The 22709-nt window shown below is 43.5% G+C and overlaps 1 protein-coding gene across 19 annotated transcripts in view; it reads right to left on the bottom strand.

The window, feature by feature from the left end:
- Positions 1 to 22709, bottom strand: part of Rbfox1 (RNA binding fox-1 homolog 1) — a 1977377-nt gene that overhangs the window by 584340 nt on the left and 1370328 nt on the right. For all 19 annotated transcript variants that reach the window (XM_085694597.2, XM_087910815.1, XM_085694591.2 and 16 more), the window contains one exon: positions 12 to 53. In XM_085694597.2, coding sequence (XP_085550723.2) covers positions 12 to 53 — 42 coding nt within the window. The remainder of the gene's footprint in view (positions 1 to 11; positions 54 to 22709) is intronic.

The raw sequence follows: 22709 nt of genomic DNA, 5'->3' as shown, positions 1-22709 counted from the left end.
ACTGCACCTACCCTCAGCTGCTCTCTTTCACAATTCATCTGTTGATTCAAAACCTGCAGGAAAGAGAAAAAGGGGAGAGTATCAGAAGGCTCTACGGAAACAGCAGCGTAAGCGCAAAGGGCTGGGGAGTGGCTCAACACGATTCCTGCAACCCACACAAATGCTGGCTGTGTGCGCTGAGGTGAGATGGCTCAGTGGGTAAAGTCGCTTGTCTTTAAGCCTCTGGACCTGAACTCAATCCCCACATGGTGAGAACATAAAAGCAACTTTGACATATTATCTACAGGTGTGTCACAGTATACCAACATATACATAGGTGTATGCCCACACACAATCAATTATACACTATAATAAATGTTTAAAAATGAGTAAGGTGAAAGACTGACGGAGATTCTAGATGTCAACCTAGGGCCTCCACAGACATACACATACACGTGCATCTCCACACACAGGTATGTCCACACACATATGAATACATAAGTACACATGTGCATTGACATACGCAAGTACTCTCACTCAAGCACATATAAACATATCACATATCCATATGCACATGAAAAGAAGAGGGGAAAACAGAAGAAAAATAGTTACTTTTGATGGCTGGGCTCAACAAAGACCTAGAGTTCACAGTAATAATTTCCTTTTCTCTAGGTTCAGACAGTGAACTATTTACTATCATTTTATATTGTACAATCCAGAAGTAGGCACCAAGGATGTGAAGCATCTTTAAGGGGTTGGTGCAGAGATGCAGGAGAGAATGGGGCAGTCTAAAAAGCATGGGGTTTCTTCTTTGTCCACATCTTTTCTAGTCCTGTTTAAGAGGCGCACACAATCTTTCCTTAAAGTTGTATCAAGATGGGTGTGACAAGAAAACCAATATAGTATCTTCCCCAAGGTCAAGTGCTGGCAATGTTATCTGCATGCCCTGGAAAGCAGATTTCATTTAATTATCTAGTTCTCTCTTATTGCTTCTGTTTGTGTGTGTCTCTGAAGTTTGAAAATTAGGTATTTCACATATGCTAAGCAAGGGCTTCCCCTCTTAATTATACCTAGATTTCTCCTCACTAGTTATTTTGAGACTGATGTTACCAAGTGATCCAGTCTAACCTAGAACACATTACATCATCCAAGCAAGCCTTCAATTTGTTATCCTTCTACTTCAGTCTCCAGAGATACTGGGATATCAGACAGGGCTTAGTGATTCAGCCTAATCAGAGGTAGTAAGATGGAATGTACGGGGACGGTAGTTGGGCAGACCGTACAGGGATGACAGGAGAAAGGACCATGTGAACATGGCAAGAAGAAGGACTGTATGCGGATGGTAGTTAGATAGATTGCATAGGGGAGGACCCTAGGATCACCAGGATGTAAAGCAGAGAAAGAAAGACTACTCAAAATTTGATATCTACCACCGCCACTCCAAAGACGAAGTATTAGTATTTCCCCTGCCAAACACTGATGGGTGATGTGTGCCTGACCAATGTGCTTTTCTTACCACCCAAGGAGGTTTTATTAGAGTGACCATATAATTTCTTTTCCAAACAGGCAAAACAGAATGCATTAGCTGGGGATGGCTGGAGAGGTATTTGGATGTAGCTGATTACACAGAAGCCAGAGACAGAAAGGGATACATACAGGAAAAAATGGTTATGTGGTCCTTTAACAGAGATGCGGCTTGATGGATGAACCTTCAATGGAAATGGACAAAATTAAACTATGCCCTGCATTATTGACCGGTTACATCGCCTCTTTCTATTTTTGTTTTTAAACCACTATAAAATCTCTTAACTTCTAGCCTTGACAGGGTACTGGGAGTCCCTTGAAGCTTTACTGAAGGACGAGAGTTACAGCAACCATTTCTTGATGTATATTTTATGTGCTTTGTAGTGAAAGTTTCTTTTTACTTTCTCTAAAATAAAAACAAAAATAAGGCCGTTTGCTTAGAATACACCCGAGCCTGAAGTCTCTACATGGGGTGCTCTTGTGGGACCTTCCACCTGGGAAATTACCGCTGGGAAGTTCGCTTTTGGTTGGGTTTGCTTTCTTGCCATTGTTGTGATTTTGGGACAGAGTGTCGCATATCCCAGACTAGCCTTGAACTAGCCATGTGGATGAGGATGATTCTGAACCCTTGATCTTCCTGCAACCACTTCCTGAGGGCCAAGAACACAGCTGTGCCCCACCAGGCTCAGTGTGGGTCTGGGTTTTGTGCATTGGTGCTAGGCAAGCACTAATTTATATGTAGGTATTAATTAACTACAATATTATTTATTAGAGATAAATATATAAATACTATAAAGTACGACAATGAAAAAATTAAACATAAATCTCTGATTCTGAGCTAAAACATAACACACAGGACTTAGAATTACAGTTCTGAAAAACAGGTTTGGGAAATAAATCAAAAACTTCAGTTCATAAGAAACAAAGCTACAAAAATGCACAAATGTTATGGTTCCTATTTTGCCAAAAATATAATTTAATCAATAATTAAAGAAAAAATGTGTCCCCTCATTTTTAAAAGAAAAATGTCCTTATTTAGAAAACAAGGATACAGAAGAGATGTTTTTCAAATTATTAAAAAGTAAAGGAGTGTGTCAAGATAAATAAATAGGAAACTCACACTAAATTATACTTGAAGTGGTCTCCTCAGATTAGGTCATGTATATGTCTGTAAATGTTTAAGAAGGAAGAAGGGAAAATCCACAGACAGAAAAGATGAATGATGAAGCTGGACAAGGGAAGGGGGAAGTGAAATTGGGCAACTACTCCAAGGGTATGGGCTGCCCACTTAATAGCAAACAGTGAATAGGAAAGAACTCACTGAGGAAGGGCCTGGGGTTCTGAGAAGATGAAGTAGAATGTGAACCAAAGCCTGACATTGTCTCCATCCTCACTCTCTCTTGGCAGCTGATCCAAGACAACCCAGCATTCAGCAGTGAATGAGCACGGCATGCCCCAGGAGACCTCAGCAATGAATGCAGATGGACAGATAGCCGAGTCCTAAGAGAAACTCTCTAGGTTTATCCTCAGTAAGTGGGGGTTCTCCCTTCCTATTTCCCACTCCCTCCCCATCATCCCCTCACACTAGTCTCCTGGGCAATTCCAGGCTGTGCTGAGTATGAGACATGGGGATAATGGGAGGTGCCTAATATGAAGCAGAAGGAGTCCATCTTCGTGGCATGATGGCTGTAATCCTAAGAGATAGCCTGCACTCCCTCCTCCTTGCTTCCTTCATCCTTCTTTGTAGTTTGAGTGTGGAATGACTTCAGTTGGCTCAGGTTTGAACACTTGGTCCCCAGTAGGTGGCACTGTTTGTGAGGGTCATGGAGCTTTTGAGAGGTAGGGGTACAGCTGGAGCAAGCCCATAAAAGGGGGAGGATGTGGAGGTTTTATAGTCTGGCTCCATTTCCTGTTCTTTCATTCTCTTTTTCCAGTGTGTGGATGACAGAGGGCTTGCTGAGTAAGGCTACTCTTCCTTGTCTTCGCTGCCACGAGGGACTGTGTTCCTTGTGGAACAGTAAGCCCAAATCAATCCTTTCCTTTTCAATTGCTTTCATCAGGGTATTTCATTATAGCTACATAAAAGTAACAAATATACTGTATCCACTTAGAGGAGAAAAATGAATGACACCACAGTTGAATGTCTTCGTAGGTGAGGGAAGATAGAAACCCACAAGATAAAGAAGAGAGTAGTCCAGTTCCAAGCAGAGAACTCAAAGGCATCCACACTGAAATGATGACGATGATGACGATGATGATGATGACGGTGATGAGGATGATGATGATGATGATGACGATGATGACGATGATGATGATGACAATGATGATGATGAGATGATGATGACGATGATGACGATGATGATGACGGGTACGAGGATGATGACGATGATGATGATGGTGACGAGGATGACGATGACGATGATGACGATGATGATGATGATGACGGTGACGAGGATGATGAGGAAGGTGATGAAGATGACCAAACTGCCCTAAGAATCTACCGACAAAACACACAGAGACTGTGGCAGCATGCTCACCACCTGCACAAGTCTAATCTGGATGTGGTCTCTGTGCTGAGAGAGGGAATAGAAATGTCCCCATCCCTAACCCAGATTCTCTCTCCATTGAGAGACACTCGTAAGAAAAATGTAGTTTTCTCTGTGGAGTCTCTTTGGATACCCAAACACACTTAAGAGTAGGCCCCTTGCCAAGCAGTAGATATGTAACAAAAAATTAACTAATGGTATTTTTGGAGGGTTTTGTCTCACAATGCTTTGACTGGGCTTCTAGGTGTTTTGTTTTGTTTTTGTTTTTGTTTTCTCCCTTACAGATCAGTTCCTTATATGTTACGGTTTCTAGTTTTGCTGCTATGGGTCTTCTGTGTGTGCAGGTGAGTGTGTCTTGGCATCTGTATGTGTTTCTTGACCATTTTCTTTAGCTTTTATTTTTCCTGTTTATTTTATCCGATTCTGATTCTCTTATTTTTAACTTATTTTATTTTATTATCTTTTTAGATGCCTGTTGCTTTTAATGAGAGAGAAAGTAAGGGTGGGGATTTGATAGATGGATAGAGAAGTAAAGAGGATCTGGGAGGAATTGTGGAGGGGAACCATAATTAAAATATACTGTACGGAAAAAAATATCTCTCTGTCTCCCTTCCTTCCTCTTTTTCTCCCTACTTCCCTCCCACTTTCTAAGTTACAGTGGAAAAAAGGCCTTGCTGCACACTCATAATATTTGTGTGGCTGTGTATGCATAGAATTCCAGCACTGTTACTGAGGAAGGCAGGAGGATGGCTAGGGCTTCAGATTCAGGGAGACATCATGCCTTAAGGAAACAGGTCAAGAGCAATAGAAAAATATAATCCACATCTTTGTCTGGCCTCTGCACACATACACACACACACACCTCTACTCTTCCTCCTCTCTTTCCCTCCTTTCCCTCCTTCTCTTTACCCTCCACCATTTCACACTCATATCTCCTTCCCTCCCTCTTTCTCTCTGTGTCTCTCACAATGCACATCTCTCTCTCTCTCTCTCTCTCTCTCTCTCTCTCTCTCTCTCTTTTTCTCTCTCTCTCTCTCTCTCTCTCTCTCTCTCTGTGTACCTCTCTCTCAACACACACACACACACATATACACACACATAAATTGTTGGGAACTTTAAAAAAATCTTTGAAACATGCATAGAAAAACAATTTAAATATACAAGGCAGTAATAATACAAATGAATACAGACCTTTCATTAAATAAACAGAACAAATTAAAACAAGGGGTTATAGCGGCTAACAGAGCTTGCTGCCCTTCTGGAGGACAGGAGTTCCCAGGCCACCTCGAGTGGTTCAGGACGGTCTATAACTCCAGCTCCACCAAATCCAGTGTTCTCTACTGACCTCAGTGGGCACGTGTGCTCATGGAAACACACACCAAGCCATCATACACACATAAATATTTTTTTAATTATTTTTAAAACCAAAAATGATAAAGATAAAAACCAAGGCAACTAGAGCAAAGCACCGCTATGTTTTCATTGTTGAAATATCGCCTTGTCCGGAGCTTGAGCTAAGTGCGCACACTGGAACGCTCTCAGTGGTACAACTCTTGCCTAGCGTGGAGGAGGCCCTGCACTCCAACCTCCAGAAACATCAACATACACAGATAAAGCATGAAAGTAACTAAGATCTTCCATTGCCAACAGTTGTGCTCTCCAGCATTTATTACAGGAAGTGAGTTTTCCAAAGGGCAGAGGCAGCCTAAAGGAAGTGTGTAACAAAAACTTTGGGCGATGAACGAAAGGGTAACACTGCTCACAAATATAAATAAAAACCCACGTCTAGGGGCTGGAGAGATGGTTCATGGTTAAGTATGTTTGCTGCCCTTGCCGAGGATCACAGGGATGTTCCCAAAAGCCACATCAGGTACCCGACAGCTGCCTGCAGCTGCAGCTCCACAGCGTCCCACACCATCTTCTGGTCTCTTCAGGCACTTGTACCCAGGTGGCATACACTAACCCAGAGTGGATAGTACTCAGAAAGACAAACTAAAAAATTAAAATTAAACCCATGTTTGCTCCTTTTGAGATCGTTGAGATATGTTTAATGATTCCAATTTAAGAAATGATGTTCCTGGTATGCTTTTTAAAGTATAATTTCTCCTATCCTGTCAGCTAAACACAAAGAGAAGGCGGCATGGAGACTGAATGAACAGTGCCTGCATTCCCCCAGCACTTGTGAGATAAAATTAGAAAACACTGCGGATTGCTGGTCTCTATAAACAGTGTGGAATAACCAGCATTATCAAGTTATTGGGCTGGGTATTAAGGTTCCTACATCCACACGAAGTGGTAGAACACTGATTCTCTGTAGACAGAGATCCGTATGCATCATAATCCTTAGAGTCTTAAACGCAAACTATCCTACTCCAGATACACCCTCTCCACTAAGACTAAAAAAGTGACACAGCCCAGATAAATGATGTGAGAATAGCTGAATGTGCACACACAGCATGTCTACATGCACAGACAGAGGGACTCCGACCCAAACCTCATACTGTATACAAAAATTAACTTAGATTAAACCACATATTCTAAAGAAGGACCATAAGATGAAATGAGTTCTGAAATGGAAGAGCTACCAATACTGTCTTTTTAATGCTGGTGTACACTTCTCAAATTATGCTCTATGACAGGTGGCACATTCATAATCAGAAAATATCTTCATATCAGGGTTTTAAAGTTTCATAAAATTTTGCATCACTAGAGCTGGCTTTCATCTGTACTAATTAAATACAACACTATGTAACAGGACTAGAAACTTCATGTTCTATCTTTTAAAAAATAGCAAAAGTCTGCCAGGCAGATGCTGGCCTATGCCATGCTAGACAAAGCTGTATCATAACGTCCTTCTTATGGAACTTATCAAAGGCAGAAGTCAACCATAGGCATGTAAACATAAAACCAACAAATGCCTTTTAGACGAGGCTACTAAATAAAAAGTCTGGAGTGGAAAAGGGACAGCATGAAATTTCCCTCGAGTAGGCACAGTTTGGTTTGGTTTGTTTCAATCATCCTTCAAGGATTCCCTTGCTCTATCCACATCTTGACAACAAAATTCCATTTCTCCTCATCAGCCCAGTTCTTTAAGTCTCCTCTACTACACTCTACCCATGAAGCTCTACGGCCGTCAGTCATGCCTTTGCTCAGAAATGAGTGTCACTGGGAGTTTACTCGCATCTTCGACTTCTACGCATAGGTGCTGGGACCTCTCCTTCTCTGTGTTTTGAGAATAGAATGCAAATACACGATTTGCTCTCTTATTTCTTCCTAAGGATCAAGATCCAATCCTGCCACAGTGGCTAAATCCCAGCTGTGTCTCTGTTACAACTGTACTGATCACCAAAGGCCCCAGCCAGGATGGAAGAGTACTCTGAGGGATCACCAAGTTATTGCAAGACCTAACTGAAGCTCTTATTTTTTCCCAAAGAGCTAGGAAGATAGTTTGTCTGGTAAGGTGCTTGATTCATAAGCCTAAGGATATGAGTTTAGGTCTTATAAGCTATATTTCACATTTAAAAGCTGGCCTTGGCAGGGTGGTCCTGTAGTACCAAGGGCTATGGAGGCAGAAGCAGATGATTCCTCAGCCTTATTTGTCAGTTAGCGTAGAATACTTGATGAACTCCAAACCAATGAGGGACGCTGTCTTAAAAAGCAAGGCAGATGGCATCTGAGGCACGACAACTGAGGTGGTTATCTGGCTTTCACACTCATGTGTACACACAACTTCCCTATAACATGACGGATGTTTAGGAGAAACAAAAGTCACCTGTAATTCCGTAACTTGGGTGATGGAGAGAGACCCTTATTCTGTAGTCTGAAAAAAAAGCCAGCCTTGAAAAATACCTTAAATGTACACTTTACTAAATGTCATTTCATTTGGAAACTAACACATGACATTTTTTTTTCTTCCCTTGGCAGTAATGCACAAAGCCAATATATTTTATGGCCTAAATGAAAAAAGGGAAGTGGAAGGTCGGGTGTTGCTCCTTTAAGATGCTTCCAGAATCAAATACCACTCTCAATAGGGCTGCCAAGTAAGCGCTTATGAAAGGTTAGAACTGCAGCAATAAACCTGCGCATGCGGCCTTTCGCTCCTCTGGTTGTATGGGCTGTTTAATAGCTCGAATTCATCTTCCTCCAGTGTCTATCTTCAGCTAGGCAGCAAGGCCATTCCCAGCTTAGCGGTTTCCAGCTCCACTTGTGTGTGTGTGTGTGTGTGTGTGTGTGTCCACCCTTCTGCTTCCCCCTCTCTACATATTTTACTGTACATGGTACACAGCTTTAGAAGGATATTTTTATACAAGCACACAAAGTATTCAGCCCATGGGCCATGCCTTCGTACATGCTACCTTCTCTTTCTCTTCCCTAGCTCCCACTAGTCCCCTTTGTTCCCTAGAAGCTTTTGCTTCTTGTTAAAGCCACACACAGCTCTATGGCTTTATTTATCTGTACAAAAAAATTTCTAGGATTTAACTAATGAAAGGAAACATACATTATTTTCCTTTCTGAGGCTGGCTTGTATTTGTACCCATTCTCCTGAAAAAGACATAGTTTCCTTCTTTATTACGGCTCATTACAATTCTACATACAATTACGTTGTGCATAGAGCACATTTTTCTCATCTGTTCCCCTGTTTGTGAGGTCTAAGTTATTCCAGGACTTATCTTTGGTAAATATGACTACAAATAGGCATGGCTGCACAAGTACCTGTGATATATATTATCTACAGACCTTCAAGGTAAAAATAACCAGGAGCCATACATACCATATCATAGTGATATCAGATCTATAAGTAATTGAATAAACAATTTCCATATTTATTTCTATGGTGGCTGGGCTGGTTCATTTCCCACCAGCATACAAGAGTTCCCTTCCATATGCTTTGAATCTCTCTCTCAGTACTTCCTGTTTTAACTTGACCCTATTGCCTATCCCCACCCCACCCCTGGCATTCATCAGACTTGCTCTGTAAAGATGAGGACTGAGAGCCAATTCTTAGGGCTTCCTTCCCTCTTCTGGAGGGTGGTATTTAGAATCTACTTGTAAGACTATCCATTCATTCCTGCAAAGACATTGAGCATCTCCTGGATGCTACTGTTTTAGACAATGGGAAGAAAATGGTTAGGTCTGCAGGGATCTAGCACAGTGGTACATTCCTGCAACCCCAGGCAACTCATATGTGCAACCCCAGTCATGGTAGTTCATACCTGTAACCCTAAGCACGGTGGCTCATACCTGCAATCCCAAGCACGGTGGCTCATACCTGCAATTTCAGGCATGGTGGTTCACACCTGCAATCCCAGGCATGGTGGTTCATACCTGCAATCCCAGCACTTGGGAGCCAAAAGTAGAAAGAATTCAAGGTCATGGGCAGCATGGTCTACAGAGTGAGATTGTCTCTCACATATACTCTCTTGCATACAAACATGGGCACACTACAGTATCTTCCCATTTCCTTCAAAAATGGAGAAATCAACAACTTTATCACATAAAACATTTGCCAGAGTGAATTTGGGAAAGTCCTCAGGGCACATAATAAAAGGAACATCCTAGCCTCAGAGAGTTGAAGAATGTATCCATGTTTTTCTGGTTTTGTTTTTCACGAACACAGGGGAATAATACAAATAAATATTCAGGAGAGAAAAGGGGGAATGAACAGCTCAGGGGATTATGGACATGAAATAATTGAGTAAAGGAGAAGAGTCAAATGTAAGGGGAAATAAGCTGGAGATCTGCTTGCCCTGCGGAAGCAAGGGTCAAATGAAATAAGATGACACAGGATAAATGAATGGGCAAGTGGATGTGCATGTTTTCTCATTTGTAATACATGATGTTGGAGAGTCCAGTTTTAAGAACAATTGTGAATCACTTTTAAGGAAAGCAACAAAAGATTAGCAACACAAAACTCAATAAATCAAATCAATGGGAGTCTCTGTGCATTTTTCAGCTTGGCTGTCTTTGTAATTATTATAAATTCCTCAGGAAACACAAAGAATTCCCTGTAAACACCGGTCTCAAGGGAGCTCCGGTGAACAGCATGCTTTCTCATAGTGCATTATGGGTTGATGAACTGGACTGGCATGTGTGTACTCAAGATTTTGGTATACTGCCACCAGGACAGTGCTAATGAGGAGGCCGTAGCTGTATGTGAAACACTGTGCTTCCCCCAAAGATGTCTCTGAGAAGGAGGGGGTGGAAAAAGCCAATGATGAAAAAGAAGGTCATGGAAAGATGTCTACCGGGCAGCTCACTCACAAGCACACGGCAGCTATGGTTGCTTACATAGTACTTGCACAAGATCAAGACTCTAAACAGACGGAGAGGGGCTAATGAGAACCTGCTCCATACTGGGGATCTAAGGTAGCCAAATGCTGTTGGACGAGACCTGTGGGATCTCCACACCCATGAGCACATATGAGAAGACAAGAGTCCTCATTACCTTGAGACAGGTTCCCTCATTAAAGCTGGAACCAGGTAAAAGCCTGCAATCCTCCATCAGCAATCCCCCGTCCTCCACACTCCTAGGGCAATCCTCCATCAGCAATCCCCCATCATCTCCGTCCTCCACACTCCTAGGGTGATCCTCCATTAGCAATCCCCGTCATCTCTGTCCTCGACACTGCTAGGGTCGCAGGTACATGACTGGTCACACCTAGCCTTGTGTGTGAGTGATAGGAATAGAAGCTAGGTCCAAATGCTTGCACAGCACACTGCCTTACCAGTGAGTCATCTCTCCAGCCCCTGTGAATTTCCTTTAGTATGAAAATACAGTTATCTATATCAAGGTAAAATCAAAATAAAGGAGATCCATTTTTTTTTCTGTCTGACTTCTGAGGAATTAGGTGGAATTTTTTAAATACCCGAGTTTATGAAGATCCAAAACTACAAAGTAATAGCCATCATTGGTTGCAACCAAATCATTGTTTTAGAACTTACATCCAACTGTAGTGTGTCTTCTGACTGGAGGAAGACAGAATTGCTTATGTCTGGTGAGCAAACTGAGATCCCATCATCTTCAATGAAGACTATTTATTTTTGTTTTTAGGACAAAAAGTTTTTAACAGTAGCCAGTGCTTAGTATTCAGAACAGAGAGTAAGAAATAATCAATTAAAAAGAAATGAAAACACAAAGTGACAACAATGAGTCAAGCCAACCAACATTAATTAGCTCAATTCTGGCTCATGAAGTACCAGTGGAGGACATGCCTTGAGATAACAATGTGGGCGAAAGACACAGCTCAGCTCCTTGTTTTCATTTAGCAAAGAGAAAAACTCGAACTTGATACTGAAACACTGTGTGGTGTGGTTAGGAAAATAGTGCCTGAGAGGGGAACGGGGAATGAGTATGGCAAGATCAAGTACTAAGTAAAAAAACAAAACAAAACAATAACAACAAAAGAAGTAAAACCCAAATGCTAGGCGAGGTACGGGAAGGCAGAGCACAGTAGTAAGCCCTCGGCAGTCCTCTCAAACCATCCCGGATGGTACCCGAATGTTCTTGACACTTCGATGCTTGTGTTACTTATGCCAACAGGAAAGTAGCATCCTTAGATATTTTGGGTCACCCTTAATTCTTGATTTTAAGTCACCAAATTTTGTCAAATATACTTTATGTTATTAAAGGGACACTAGATGTCAGGATGCCCACAGAATTCAAAAGACCTTCGGGTTTTAAGAACATTTTATTTGGACCAATTATTTTTTGTTATGTTTCCTCTGCCATGCACTTATTTGCTAAGTAGTTTCACTGTTAAACATCTCAGGTGTAAAATAAATCTGTCTGGGAAAAAGATGAAACAGATAACCCTAAGTGGAAGGTAGTTTCTTCAAGCGACCGGTAATGAGGGTCTGATTTACCCCTGTATCCACCAGCCAACACCCTCCACTTGAGCAGGGAAATCACCTCTTGCGGTTCTGAATTTTAGGCTGCATGCCGGTCTGAGAAGAAAGGTGCAGCTCCAGGCTGGTATGAGCTGGAAACACCTCAGGAGCCAAGCCAGAGAATGGCTCTGCATCAGATCACTTTCAAGGTGAGGGAAACATATTGCCTGTTATTTATTCCAATAATAAACTATCACCCCAGGCATATTTTTATTCTGTAGGTTTAATAAGGTATTTTTGTGAACCGAGGCAGTGGAGGGTTGGAACAGGCACTTGTCATCATGACAAAGGTGATTTCTGTTTACTTAGGTGGTAGACACAATTGCCTTTCCTTTCCCTCATAATCAAGAGTTATAATTGCCCCTCTAAGCTTTACCCCTGCCATTTGCCCAGTCCAAGCATATTCAAACAATTCCCATGAAAACCTCGTGCAGAAACTAAAAGACTTTGGCAGGCTTCCCTGGACCGGTCTCCCGGGACCATCATTACCCCACAGCCAGAGAGCAGCGCTCATGTAGCATGAATATCACAATTCATATTTCCCATCATGCTTCCTGCCCACTGTTAGAGCTGGGAAAGAGTCAGGTTGGACAGGTGGGCTATTTGCATATCATTTGCATGTATCTACTATGGTAGAATGTAGGTTCTCAAGACACTTTTACATTAAGATGCATTAACTGGACTAGTTTTTTGTTTGCTTGCTTGCTTGTTTTTTGTTTTTTTCTCATTGGAGGTTACAATGCTCTAGTGGTAATTGTTATCAGAGTTAATAATTTTATAATCTGCTTCCCAATTAAATAAATTCACCCTAGAACCTCAGGCCATGGCTTCTGTAGGCAAATATCTTGATCATATAAATGAGCAGACATGTACCAAACATCTTAAGTGGTCAGAATCAAACATTTAAAAATAGTCTCAGATTGCAATCTCAAATCCACTGCTTTGTGACTGAGGGACTAAAACCCTAGCCTGGGCTTTGTCTTATTCCTCAAAATGTCATCACGGAGTTTGAATGAGCTCGTATTCTCCAAATGGTCAAAATTTAAAAAGAACATAACATTCAAAGCCCATGGTTCACAGAATACATTCTATTAAGGCCTTTGCAATTCCAGAAAGTAAACCGTGTGCAGCCGTGACATGAGCGTTAATCATCAGCTTGGTATAATCCGTGATTACCTGGGAGGAGAGTCTCGGCAAAGGGGTTTTCCAGCACTGGGTTAGCCTGTGGGCATATCTGTAAGGGGTCTTGGATCTTTTAGTTAAGCTAAGTTTTGTGGGAAGGCCAAACCCACTGTTGGCGGTCTCATTCCCTAGGCAAAGAGATCCCCATCTATTTAAGAATGAAGAAATCCACCGAGCACAAACTTGCAAGAAATCAAGGCACCGAACAAGCGTGCGTTCACTCTCCTCTGCTCTCCATTGCAGATCTAATGTGGCTAGCTGTTAGAAGTGTCTTGATTTCCCCTGCAACGAGGGGCTAAAATTTGGAACTGTGAGCTGAAATAAACCCCTTTATCACCTGTCGCTTTCTGTCAGAGTGTTTATCCCAGCAACAGAAATCAGAACAGGCTTCCTTCTGCTTCTGCCGTGGTTTGTTCTTCCCACAGAGGTTCTGGAATGCGGCAAGAGAATGAGTGGCAGGAAACAAGCACTTTGCAAAGCTGTGAACACTCTAGAGTGCTGAGAGCTAGCACGTTAGCTGCCCGTGCCCGTGGACCAGAATAAATGGCAGCAGAAAGGAATTATGTAGCTATACTGTGCTGCCACGAGAAGAGGATGAACAGTGTCCCCGCAGACTAGCTCTCCAGACAGGGAAGGAGGGGTATGAGTGACATTCTAGCCTAAGGACCTGAAGTGGGCATCCGATGACTGACTTTCTGAGCTAAGTTGCCTTCAGAACCTGAAGAAATCTTTTACATCTCGGAGACGTCTTTCTGTTCTCGATCTCCAGGACATTACAGAACGCCATGTTTGGACTTGATCGTGAAGCCCAGAAAGCGTAAGGAGCACCGTGTTTCCAGTTCTCCACTCCGATTGTAAAAAAGGAATGGTGGTGTGTGTGTGTGTGTGTGTGTGTGTGTGTGTGTGTGTGTGTGTGTGTGTTTCTGCAGGGGCACCTAAAGATGAACAGTTCATGAATCTTTAAACCCTAAGCAGAAGGCACATTTGCTGGAAGAATGAGGATATCAAAAGTTCCAAACTGACGAGGAGGCATTTCTGTGCTTTGCAGGCAACTTACTTGAGGAATCTGGGTCAACTGGCTGTTTGCTTTGTCATCGGCAGTATTAATTAGACGCTGGAAGTAATGACGGAGCTCGGAGAGCTCTTCAGATCTAAAATAATAATAATAATAATAAACCAACAGAGTGGAGTTTTACCTTCAGAAAGAAAATATTTTCACAAGGAGTGCTGTGAAAAGAACTGAGAGCAGGAAAACCTTGCAATTAAATCCTGCAAATGTGCTCTTGAAATAATCCCAGGGGAAGCCTTATCTGTACTTAATATTCAAATAAATATTCTTTTGTGTGCTGTGCATTCGATAGGCTGCATTTTATTTAATTTAAGTGAAGAACATAATCAGTATGGTGAGGAATAACCGCGAGGAGCAGGAGAGTCCTTGAGCTGGGATACGTGGCCTGGCGGACAGCAGAGTGGGTGACGGTGGGTCAGGAAGCAAAGGGAGGTGGCAGGGTCTTAAGCGTAGTTTATTATGGGAGTATCCCAGCAGACCTTCATCGATCTTCATCCTTAGAGTAAGACTGTACATCAGCAGCATGGCCGTGTCTTGAAATTCATTAGCTATGAAATGTCCAGACCCAACTCCAGAGCAATGGGATGAGAGTGAATTCTGAGGTTCCCCGACCCCACTGAATCATGTACATGCTAAACTGGAGAAAAGGCAGCATGAGGTGAGTTTGCCCAGAGTCCAGGGTCCTACATCAGAGAAAGGCCACTGATAGTCTTGATCATGAAACACCACCAAAAGGTGTGGAGAGGGTTTCCCCACGCATACCTCAGAAGGGAATTCTGTTGTATAGCCATTTCCTCTGAAAAGAAACATCCCTTCCTTGAAGGAAAGAGAGACACTCACTGCTTACCAGGCCCAGGAAATTGAGAAAGCCACAAGAGTCATAGGGTCCCTCCGGAAGGTTCTACGAACTGTAACAACAGTGAGGACAGGGCAAAGGGAGACTCTCCCATGGAGCAAATTGGTCAGGGAATTCCAGAGATACACTTCCACGGGTTGTCGGCCTGCTAGGGCAGACACTGAGGCAATGAAGCCACCTTTGAGTCCCCTAAGGTCCTATAAATCATCCTGATAAACTCATTGGTTCACCAAGGTATACGTGGATAGGATTGTGCTTTTGGTCTGTTGCCAGTACCCTATCTCAGTTTTAAAAAAAAAGGAAGAAAGAAAGAAAGAAAGAAAGAAAGAAAGAAAGAAAGAAAGAAAGAAAGAAAGAAAGAAAGAAAGAAAGGAAGGAAGAAAGTTGTGCCTATCACGTATCTCCCTGAAATAAAGCTCATAACAAAGCCCTGGGGCTCCCTAGGCTAAGCCAGCCATTCCTTTCTGTTCATGCTTCACTGTTCCCTGGGGATGAGTCTTCTATCCAGCAGGAGGCCAGCAGGGGCACGGTGCAGGAGACAGTAGGTCAACATCCTACACAACCCCAGAATCTTGCCCAGTGGATGTTTTTACTTAGCCTTCCTTCTTCTTCAGGACCATGCCAGTCCTGCCTGGGTGCCATCTCCTTCACTGCATTGGCTCCTCACAGAGACCTTGTGTGAGAGTATCACCACCCTAATTATTTCATCTCGCAGGCAAGAGCATTGAGCCCTACAAGCTCAACTAGAAACCCTGAGAACAGTCAGGAGTGATGCCCAGACCCTCCCAAACCCAGGGCTGCACAACAGGGGGAGTACAAACGATGACATGGACGGTCCTTCACATAGCTCATGCTTCTCTTCAGCCCAGCTGTGCAGTGCACAGGAGCCCTTGCTCTCTTAGCAGGGTGATCCCCTTCACTCAGCCTAAACCCCAAAACAACCCCTCCTTTTCTTACAATTTTATCTGTCACAGTTCTTTCCCTGACACTGTGAAAGACACGTTCACAGATCCTTGCTCTTCAGTATTATTTACAGTGGTACCTATGATCCCCTGTGTCCCCATGTTAAAGATAAATGAACTTCAACATTTTAGAATAAATGCAGGGCTGTCGTCTGCATTCAACTTCTCCAGGCTGTCAAGACCTATTGACTCCACTTCCCATGCCTGCTGTCTCCCTTTCCTACACTCGCCCCGACCTGAAGATAACAGGAGAGGGCTGGCCTCATTCTTTTGACATCTGAAAGACAGGAAAGTGAGCTGTCTGTGTGGTTGATATTGTTGTCAAATGGAACTCCACACAAATTTAGCATTACTGCTGAGAAATGCATTATCTCCCAAATGGAAGAAGGTCTCACAGCAGCCTGGAAAAGAATCCTTCCTGAAAGGCAAAGCTGCTCTCTCAGCCTCAACAGTTTGAGACCATGACTGTTAGGCATGTTAGCCACACATCTATGCCATGGGTATAAAGATGTCTGTTTCCCACCATAATGTTCAATGAGATACATTAATCTTATGTCTATGCTAATCTGTGGTTTCAGAACAATGATTATCAAATCTAGGTAAACTAGTGATTGGTGATAAAGCTTCATTTTCAGCAAACACAAGGCCTTGCTCATGCTAAACAAGTGCTCTTCCTTTGAGCTACACCACCAGCCCATGAATGTAATTTTGGTGGCTTCATCAATGCTACATGGCCTCTACAAAAGTATCTTCCAGAACTGACCAGACATGATTATTCTGGACAAGTAGAGAGAATTCAAAAATGATAAAAGTCTTAAGTTTAGGCTATAGTGGCACACAGCTTTAATCGCAACACTGGGGAGGCAGAATCAGGTGGATCTCTGTGAGTTCAAAGCCAGTCTGGTCTACATAGCAAGTTCCAGCAACATGAAGTTATTATTTACAAAGTTTATATTGGAGAAATACACAAGGAAGTTATAAAAAAATTCACATACAAAATTCCAGTCTTCTCAGCGAGTTTATAATTTTACGGTGGGTGGCACACATAGCCATCCTTGGCTACATGTGCCCACTGGACACCCAGTGACCCAACATGGTCATCACTTTCTCCTGTCCATCCCAGAAGGCTATCAATATATCTCAAGTTCTAATTGGTCAAAGTCCCCCCACCCCCCCAGAATGGTCTCTTTTACCTTAGTGTTATAAGTAACCAGATTAGTTCACTTGGATATAGCTTGCAGGCAGTGTGTGGCTATGTGCAGACATTTGGCAGATGGGGAACCATGGCTTAGATCACAGACTTGGCCCCAGAGCAAGGAAATAAGTAGAGAGTTGGGTTCACTCTCAAATGTGTGTTAGCACATTCTCTCACAGGACTTCAGAAGGCCAGCTCTGTTTGTCACAAAGCTGTGTATGATACGACACAACTTTTCCATATTAACATCACCAAGCAAAGCATCCCTAGAAGGCTTTTAGTGGGCCATATTGTGATAATTTACACCTGTTCCATATTTTCAAAGAAACTGAATGATGCAAGTTTGGGGATTGTCCGCAAACAGGAGTCCTGTTTCATGGGATTTAAAAGGAGGGCTTCTTATTGTGATGGGACAGAGTCCATGATCAAGTGTCAACATGAAAACACATCCATTCCATCCAACTCCTGGCCTCCGCAGAGACAGAGCAATTTTGCAGCAGACCATTTATACTCAGGGGGAGCCTGGACACTGTGCCAGTGTGATTAGAAAATGGCTTCCAGGTAGAGCAAGTCCTTCTATTAGGGGGAGAACTGCACTAATGAATCTTGGAAATGGAAGCGTCTAGCCATCCTTTTTCAGATCTGTAAGCCAATTATTATATTGGATCTTGACTTCCAATATTTCTGCAGGTTCTGAGGCAGTGAAGCCCTGCCAAGGAAAGGCAGACACAAAGGCATTTCTCAGGATTGACTCTCCTTTCCTCAGCTGCCTCCATTCCTTGCCCTCACCTCCTCCCCATACCTTATCTCTTCTTTCCTTTCTGGCTTTTCTTTTTCCTTCCTTCCCCCTCTCTTCCTCCTTTCATTTTTCTCCTTTTCTCTCTTGTTTCTTTTCTCTTAAATATTATCCACCCTTTTCTCCTTTATCCCCCTTTCTCTTCCTTCTCCCTCCCTCCATTTATTGCTTCCTCTCTCCTCCCCTCTTTCTCCCTCCTTTCTTCTCCCCTCTCCACCTTCCCCCAGCTTTATTGATTGTTCTTTTCCTTCTCATCTCCTTACTCCTTTTTCCCTTCCTTTCTCTTTCCTTCAAATTCCCTGCCTGTGTTTTGTGCTTTCTCCTCCCCCTCTTCCTTCATCCCTTTCTTTTTCTCCATTCTCTCAACTCGCTTTCACGGATATGAAAGCCCACTGTTATGTTGCAGAGGTGAAGGTTAGGAAGTTCAGTTGGATGACTCTCATCTCTTCACTTCCATGTATTAGCCCCCCGCCCCCCGTGTCTTTGGAAAGGTCAGCCCTGCTAGTTAACTTTCAGGATTATGCTCTGTGCCTTCCTACATCACGACATGGTAAATCCACATATAGTGATCTGTGTCAACAACAAAAACAACAACAAACTCTAAGCCTGGAGATGATAGAAGTTGTAGGAGCAGTTAGAGCAAACCTGACATCTGCCTCCCTGGTTTGAATCCTCAGCTGAGCCTCTTATTGGGCTCCAAGCAGCTGGCTTGAAAGGTATGCACATCCAGTAGGTGATCAGAAAGTCAGGGAGGGAGTGTGTGGCAAATCATAGCGTTTTTACTAGGTATGTGTGAGTTTACACCTCAAAAGCTCTATCATCAGTTCCTGGCCCTAAGTCATAATTATATAATGCTTGCTAAATAAAACAAATGCAATTAGTGTGGATCCAGAAACTTGACTTGTCCTCTCTAGCCAATTGCTTATTTATTTGCTGAGCAAATATTTGAGTTGAGTGTGTGTGTGTGTGTGTGTGTGTGTGTGTGTGTGTGTGTGTGTGTGCATGGTGTGCCTGAGAGTACAGTAAGATACAGTACCCATGTACAGGAAACACTCACTCTCACACCCAAGCAGGGAGCCTGTTCTCAGCACTGTAAGGTCAGCGGAGCATGGAGAACAGAAGTTTGTGAAGTGGAAACAGCATCCTGCTCCCTCTAGGCATCCACAAGAAAACCCCAATGAGGAGAAAAAACAACCTGGAGGTTGTGGCTGCTCAGTTACACATGAGCTTAACTCCTTCAGATAGACTCGCTCCGTACCCCAGGGGTGATAATACCAGCATCAGAAGAAATCCAGCAGCTAGGGCCCCCACAGCCTTCCCCGGAGACAGCACACACCCTTATCACAGGAAAGACACTCTTCCTGCGCAATCAGGAGGCACCACAATCTGTCAGTAAGAAACGGAGCAACAGGGGCCAAGCATGAGCTTTCTCTGACCCTGGGGCACAGGTGGAACTGTGCTTGGTGGCAGCCGGAATGTGCAGCGTGGGTGTTGCGAGAAGAAAGAGTTGGTTTTGGCCTCACTAGCTGCGGGATGCAGGGATAGCATGTCTGTTTGATCGGTCAGGCTGGCACTGCCAAGGGACTGGAGCCTCTCTTCCTCCATCTCTGCACAGAAAGACCACAGCTGCAGGGACAGGGAAGAAGAGAGGCCTGGAATATTGTGAGGAGAGGTGTAATTTGTATACTTAAAAGGGCAAGTGACAGAAGCAGAGGGAGGCACGTCTAGATTTCTGATTTGGGGACGTAAGCATCACCCTACCCCGTCCTTTTTCCATTGAGTGGCACCATTTCAAGAAGTCACTTAAATCTCTCTGTGAAACAACTTTGTAGAACAAGGGCACTCAAGTTAATCTACTAATTAAACATGTTAAGACAGCCTAGTAGCAATGCCTAGACAACGGAGCTGTGGAGCTGTGGAGTGGCAGAAGCAATCCTGGGCTGGGGTAGGTGCCAGTGTCCTCTACCTCCTGAGATGCAGCAAGGGCTTCCTGCCGACACTTCTGCTTTGAACTCTGCCCACAGCCAGTGAACAGCAGGCACCCCTGGTCTGCACACAGCAGTTGTGTCGGGCTCTCCTCTTTCCCCTTCTCCCCTTGAACTGTCCCCAGAATCTTACTCAAAGCCCATCTGACCCAAAGGCTGGAGCTTGCACCTGCACTCCTTTAACCAGGCTCTCTTCCGTCCCTAGAAGAAGCTTCCTATTGTTTCCAAGTGTTGAAAAAGCGCAGGAGAATCCAGTGCCCTCTTTTCAAATGGGTCACTTTTCTGCTGAGATTTGTGAATCCCAGGCCCCAGGGTGGCAGCAGGACATGGCTGCTGCAGTTTGAATCCCTGCATCGCCATCTGCTGGTCAATTCTTCTTAGTACCGATGATCCTTAGACATCTGCGCTGGAGCCCAGCAGCGAGGTCCAGAGGGTTAGACCACCTGCTCCTGGGGACAAGTATTCTCCAGGCCACCCGTCCACCCTTCAAGCCAGCACCACATACATAAGCTCACAGTCTACGATCACGTGCCATTTCTTCTCAACTGCGGGTCTGGATAAGAGAACACTGTGAGCCCCATTCCTTGGGATGGGTCTGTTTTCATGAGACCCTGTGACCCTCACTGCCCACCTTCCCTCCCACCCCCCGTTGGCCTATTTCCTTGTCTACACAGCAAGAAGTAGAAGGAGGTGATTCTAAGTGTGTTTTCAATTCTGACTTTCTGAGAACTGGAAGACCCCGAGCCCCTGCAAACGCCATTCTGACTGAAGACTGGCGTGAATTGCAAGAGATAGTCATGATCTTAGCCCACATGGGCCTTACAGAAAGGCCAGCGAAAAGATGCTATGGGATTAGTGGCCGGGGAAGCTCTACTTCTATGCACACGGCAGGGATGAGCAGCCAAGCTGTAATGTCTGCACACGTCAGACACAGAAGCAGCGGAGCATGCAGTCAGTGTCAGCCAATCCCCTACAAACTAGCAGTGCCAGATGAGCAAGGATCTCCCAACATCTGCAGGAAGTTTTGCACGAGGGTCTATAATTACTGCCTATTATTAAAAAGTGAGTGAGAGAGGAGCTACGGATTATAAATTCATGGTAGATTATCTTTTAATGTTCCCAAACAGAATAATAATTGCTAAAACTGCTTTGGGTATCAAGCTTCATTGCACTGAACTGCACTCCAAGAATTACTATTATTATTATTTAAAAATCGCTTATGGTAGTAGGATGGCATGGTGTTACTATGGTAGCCTCTGTCAAACCACTGTGCCCCACATGCATTGATGACCAGGGCAGGACATGAGCACCAACGCTGTAAATTAAGGTACGATTTGTAAATGCTTCATTAATATTTATTAAATGATGATTAGATGCTCTTGCAATCTTTAATAAGATATTATAAAAGCATGTCATTAAAATGCATTAACAGCACATTCTTAGTGAGCCACGCCATAGCCTGCTGTTCGGAGATGCCCAGTTTTACAATTTTCCTCCTGACTCCTTTCCTAAGATATGATGATCATGAAGACCAAGAAACTTAAGTGGCTATCTGATCAAAACGCTTCCCCCAGGAGGGTGATGGATGGCCCCCCACTTAGAAGTCAGAATCAAGAGTCTTCCACACTTCCAATTCAGTTTCCAGATTCCCCAACTTTTATCCTGCTGAAAAATCTGCAGTGTGAATATGATAAAAATGAACTGTCTGACATTCTCAAAGAATTAACAAAATGTTATTTAAAAATAAAAACTAACTTCCCCACTAAGTTCTATATAGTTTCCCACTTCCACTAACAACTACATAGTGGAAGTCAGTTTTCTTCCGTCCACCCATAGATCCCGGGAACCAAACTTGGGTCATTATGCTTGATAACAAGCACCTTTACCCTCTGAACCATCTCTCCAGCCCAAGGAAGCATTAAGCACATGCCCAAGGCTTTCCTGTCCCATTTTATCTATTTACCCATGTTTCTCTCCTGCTTTCTTTCGCTAGATATGAGAGCCAGAAAGTACCGGGAACAATGCTACTCCCCAGAAAATACAACTTGTCTTTTTGTTGTTGTTTTTGCATTGAATAGGAGCGTCATTGGAATAATATTGAGTAAGAACTGGTTCCTGCACCATGAAAAATCCAAACTATAAAGAAATGAAAGCACAACATTTGAATCTGGTCTCCTTGAGCTCGTGAGAGGAGTGGTGGTGGGAAGAAAGGGGAATCCTGCTGATGTCAGACAGACTTGGGTTTGAACCCATCACTAACACCTCCAGGAAAATGGCCCGAGACAAGCTCTCTCACCCCTCTAGTTTCCTGGGCTCATTGTCACTAAAGTGGACAAAATTGTCCTCCCTGGGGAACTAGAAACTGCCAACAGAAAGGCTCCAGGTGGATGCCGGGAACATGGCAAATGCTCAGTAGATGGTAACACTTGTGTTATTTTATCTCTGTATCATATTATCTATAAGTGCTGGGGTAAATATAATGCTGGGCTCCTAATTCCATCTGTTCAAATAATCAGAAGATAATGTCTTCTGGTGGAAAGTATCAGATCTGCTCGCAGGTTTGTATAACGTTTCAACTTTCTCAGAAATCACTCCTGGCTTGCTGACACCTGTCTGCACTGATGTCAGCCTGCACAAATCGTTACAGAGGGTATCCATGAATACCCCAAGGGACCCCACTTGCCTGAAAATTAGTCACTCACTGGAGTTCCTGAAGATTAGGGAAAGA

Source organism: Myodes glareolus, chromosome 9, assembly GCF_982192425.1.
Source record: "Myodes glareolus chromosome 9, mMyoGla1.1, whole genome shotgun sequence".
Taxonomy (NCBI): Eukaryota; Metazoa; Chordata; class Mammalia; order Rodentia; family Cricetidae; genus Myodes; species Myodes glareolus.
The sequence above is the reverse complement of the archived record's forward strand: the minus strand, read 5'-3'. Positions and strand labels throughout refer to the sequence as shown.